Genomic DNA, 4914 nt, shown 5'->3' with positions numbered 1-4914 from the left:
GGGTCTTCCCTCACTACGTTGGACTAAAGATGTACTGATATTTCTGGTGGATTGTTTAACATCGCGATTTCAACGAGTACTTTACAGTGAGATGCCTCTCGACTTGACCCCCTTGTCTTTTGCCTGTACCCGGATTTTTTCAACGGCATTGCTTTTTTCGTGATCCAGTTCCCCCTTTACCGGTAATCTCTCCTGTCACTGGTTAATGGCAAATTTATAACATCGTATCATTGTCTTGGTTGATAAAGAATACAGTATTTCTCCATTAAGACCCTCATCTAAATCCTGGAGCATGCAACAGACATACAGTTGCACCGCGCTGGTGTATTCTCGAGCACGGTGGCTTTTACGCGACTTATCAAATATTGGAATATTATCATTTACATCTTGTACATTGACGGTTTGGATATGTAGCGTTGCCTGATTTGGGAGTTTGCCTCCATCTACAGCTGTCAGCGTTAGTTTGATACCTGGCTGTTCTCACGGTCTAAGGCTTTCTGCAGCACCATTCAGCGGACATTGTCGGCTCTCCACCATTCTGCACATCCAGGTGAAATGCTCATTTTGACTCAGCTTGTAAGCTTCTTTAACTGAAAACTACCGACAATCGCATCGAAAGTTTGAAGTGGCAAATTCTTTCACCGGGAAAAGCTGACTCAGACACGTTCAGAACAATTCCCGGTATCCGAAAAGAGGGCGCGTTGTCGTTCTATACCAATTATTTTTAACCTTCAAACGATAAGAGATTCAACGGAGAGTTCACAATGGCTTCCACTTCCAGAGCACTTCACATTGCGAGAGCAGAGCTCCTCTCGGTCTATTCGTCTTTTATTACAGTATCCCAGTCTTAACATTCACTTCGAAAAACCTCGTATTAGGTCCTGAAATCTGAAAATGCCCGAGTTTCCAATTCTTTACATCTAGATGTAAGTCCTTCGCCAAATTCCCCACAGTGGTTACGGGGCTCGATTCCTCCGTAACAGATACACAATCTATGCTGCCTGCGAGGCTCCATATGTAGATACGTGGAACAAAAAATAAATCCAATGCCGGAAAATATTCCCCTTGTTGCATTCTGTCCATTAGCCTGGCTAGACAAGCCAATTCGAAAAATATCACTCCAGAGGTAACATTGCTAATGATGTATCCAGATCAGAGCCCCTCAAAACAAGTTGAGACACTGCTGATACCACGAACAAAGAATTACAAACCCTCTCTCTTAGACCAGAGGGGTGGAGCGTCGCAAAAGAAAATATATTTTTAACTCTGTGAGCTGATGGCGACATTTGTGGTAATGTAAAGTCAGAGGCAAGAAAATATGAAAATAGATGCTGAAGTTTTACATGTTAAATGAAGTAACTTAAAATCCCATATACTGAAACGAGCAGTCACTCTCAATAATGCGTCTTTACATACCATTTTTAAAGAGGAATGAGCAAGGGGCAAAATATCAAAAAGTGCCAAGTGAGGCATTGCCACAGGCACAGGCTAAATTAATAGACCATCAGGTCACTGGATGAACAACTTAAGACTTACGTTTTCAAAAGTTACCCTGCAATATGGCACAGATTGATCACTTGAATTGGCATTATGAGAAATACATTGGATTGGACACAAAACTACACAATTGTTAAAGGACAACAAAAAGTCATAGTCATAGTTATTTCCATTGCCGTTGTTAAATGGTCAGCTGCATTTTTAACATTAAATCATTGCTAGCCTTGTGTTTTATGCATTGTCACCCTATACCCTTTTCTTTATTTAGGTTAAAGTCTGAGTTTTCTGGTTAAAAGTGTCTCCTCCGTTAATACTGATCAGCTCACCATCTATATGCGGAAAACGGTCGGGGAAAACCACTACGTCATCTCAGCGTGTCTGAGCTGAAAACTCATACTGCTGAGTAGACTTAGAGTAAGACCGCTCCCGTCAGGGTGGGTGGTGATCATTGGGGCGCGTACCTGCTGAAACTGCTGTTCCTGTGGCAATTTGACAGCTATTAAACTGATGAGGCTCACAGGAAAGATCACTGACACCACAAATGGCGATCAGCAGATACAGGTTAAATCAGAGAAGGCTCTCCTCCTTTATGGCCCATGTCTGAACGGAGTCTGGATGTCAGCTGTGCTTTCAACCACCACCACATCAATAGAACACAGTAGCTGACACGGGAGGGTTCTCCGTTATCAGAAACCAGAACCACCAAGGATTGAGCTTTCAGGTTCATTGACACTCATTCTCCTCTTAGTCCGGATCTCTCCGGTGCTGGTTCGATGCGGAAGAGTTGTTTCCTTTGGGTTCAGACAGGTGATAAGAAAGCAGCGCATTGTATCAGAGTCTGCGTCTACAGCCCTGATCTTTGCCACAAATATCCCGCTTCAGCAGAATAGGGGATGCATCTCACTGTTAACGGAAGCCGGCTCGAATAGGGCGCGAGAATCTTGGATTATTGCATTTTCATCCAGAATCAAAAACGTTCACAGTCACGTTGCTGCTGAGCGGAGGAACACCCAGAAGTCTGTGGCCTGAACTTTAAACTGGAAATGGTTTTTAACCCTCATAGTTAAAAGACGCAGGCTGACTCCAGTCTCTGAGTTAATGTTTACAACAGATGTAATGGGAATACTTTTTGAATTGCTATCTAATGATGAATATGTTAATTTTGCATTTTCTTCTACATCAGGATCAACTGCAGTTATAGTAAAGATAGTAGCTCCAACTGGACTGTTTTCTTTAACGTAAACATTAATCACAGGCTCTGAGAATAGAGGGGCATTGTCATTCACATCAGAAATGTGAACAGCAATAACACTGGTGCTAGAGAGAGGCGGAGTGCCTTCGTCAGTAGCTATGATGGTGACATTAAATTGAGAAACAGTCTCTCTGTCAAGAGGTCCATCGACTATCAACGAATAATAATTTTTGTAGTTTAGTTTGAGTTTAAAAGGCACCAATCCAAGAATTTTAGCACTAGTGAGACCATTATTACCCCCATCTTTGTCAGTCACAGTCACCAGAGCGACCACTGTACCTATCTCTGCATCCTCTTTAACTGGGCTCATAAGAGAGGTAATAATGATTTCAGGTATATTGTCATTAACATCAGTTACCTCCACTAACACTTTACCATGCACACTTCGAGAGGGTGTACCTTTATCTCTTGCCTCTACACGAATATCATATGCTGCATTCTCTTCATAGTCTACTTTTCCTGTCACAGTTATTTCCCCTGTATCTGGGTTTATGGAAAACACAGATTCAGGATTGAAATGTCCCCGCTCAATAAATGAATACACTATTTCACCATTTATTCCCTCATCTAAATCTGTGGCACTAACGGTTAGTATGGATGTCTGAGAAGGAGCGTTTTCAGTGACCTGAGCCTTATACAGAGGTTGGCTAAATACCGGAGCGTTGTCATTTGTATCCATGACATATACCACTATTTTTAATGTCCCTGAGCGGGCAGGTTTTCCTCCGTCCAGAGCAGTTAAAGTAAGGTGGATAACAGACTGTTTTTCCCTGTCTAAAGATTTCTGGAGCACTAAATCAGCAGACTCACTGTGCTGTCCGCCGCTCTGTACGTCTAATGAGAAATACTCATTTGGACTCAGCTTGTAGCTTTTTACCGAGTTACTGCCGGTGTCTGCATCGTTTGCCATTGGGAGTAGATACCTCTCTCCGGTAAAAGAAGATTCAGAAATATTGAAAGTCTTCTCTTTTTCACGAAAATATGGCGCATTATCGTTAATATCAATAATTTGTACCTCTATGCGATGCAGATGCGTTGGGTGGCTCAAAATTGCTTCTACGTTCAGGGAACATTTTGCTGTATTTGGACAGAGCTCTTCGCGATCAATCCTATCGCAAACATATAGAGCACCATTTTTTAAATCCACGTCGAAATATTTCTTTGAATTCCCAGATACAACTCGCAAATCCCGGTTTTCCAATTCGTGAACATTGATTTGTAAATCCTTAGCGAGATTTCCCACTACCGTTCCTTTGTCAACCTCCTCAGAAACGGAGAACGACAGCTGCGCCGTAGAGCCATTACACAGACAAAGCAGAGCTATTACTTGTATCCAAATCGTGACTGATAGTCCTCCACGTCCCATCGCTGCCACAGAATGAAAGAAACAATCATTTCCGAACATGTCCACACTTTAAGCGAATAACAGACGAAGCCGTGCCTGTCTGGTGACCATTTGTGTATTTACTGACAAAGCACCAGTGAACTAATGATGCTTAGCACAGAGAGGTGGAGTCTGGGAAAAAAAGGAGCTACACAAATATTATGGTCTCCAGCGACACCAACTGTTATTTTGGTGCTAATGTATAAAGACGTGAATGTGGTATTCCTAAGGTGCAGAAGTTCTAAATATATTTCAGTGGACCGCAATTTAAAACGCTCTTTCTGGTGCATTAGTAAGGACTATATCAGTTGCATGTTGCAGGGCAAACTATATTAAAAAGTTATACATAGCCTGTTATTCAGGTTTAAATAATATAAAAGATAGGGAGTCTTTGTTCGTGCACGGAAAAACAACACCCGGAGTTCAGCACCATGGACAGCAATTACTTCTCCGCTCAAAATATATTATTTGGCAACTTTTTCGAATTATTTACCAGACGAAATGTCCAACATGTAGCATAATAGTATGGTGAAAAATATGCCAGGTAATAGGTTATTATATATATATATTTTTAAATATATATTTATCCCCCAAAGTACCACTTGCTTTCACACTGCTTTCACAGCCATACATAAAATAAGTATCACGAAAAGTCAGCAATGTTTTAAATGTCCCAATCTGATAATAGAAACTCGTCTTTCAGTATTGACATGACACAATAATTGTAAGGACCACAAATCTACTCTGACAAACAACTCACCTTCTCTTTGTTGGGTAAAGT

At 41.4% G+C, this 4914-nt stretch overlaps 1 protein-coding gene across 1 annotated transcript in view; it reads right to left on the bottom strand.

Annotated features, from left to right (window-relative positions):
• Positions 1 to 4914, bottom strand: part of LOC118333996 (protocadherin gamma-C3-like) — a 54586-nt gene that overhangs the window by 3566 nt on the left and 46106 nt on the right. Inside the window, exon 3 of the mRNA XM_035669816.1 lies at positions 2987 to 3675. Coding sequence (XP_035525709.1) covers positions 2987 to 3675 — 689 coding nt within the window. The remainder of the gene's footprint in view (positions 1 to 2986; positions 3676 to 4914) is intronic.

This window comes from Morone saxatilis, unplaced genomic scaffold, assembly GCF_004916995.1.
Source record: "Morone saxatilis isolate NCDOM2014 unplaced genomic scaffold, NCSU_SB_2.0 Contig22, whole genome shotgun sequence".
Lineage (NCBI taxonomy): Eukaryota > Metazoa > Chordata > Actinopteri > Moronidae > Morone > Morone saxatilis.
This window is presented reverse-complemented; position numbering and strand designations above follow the sequence as displayed.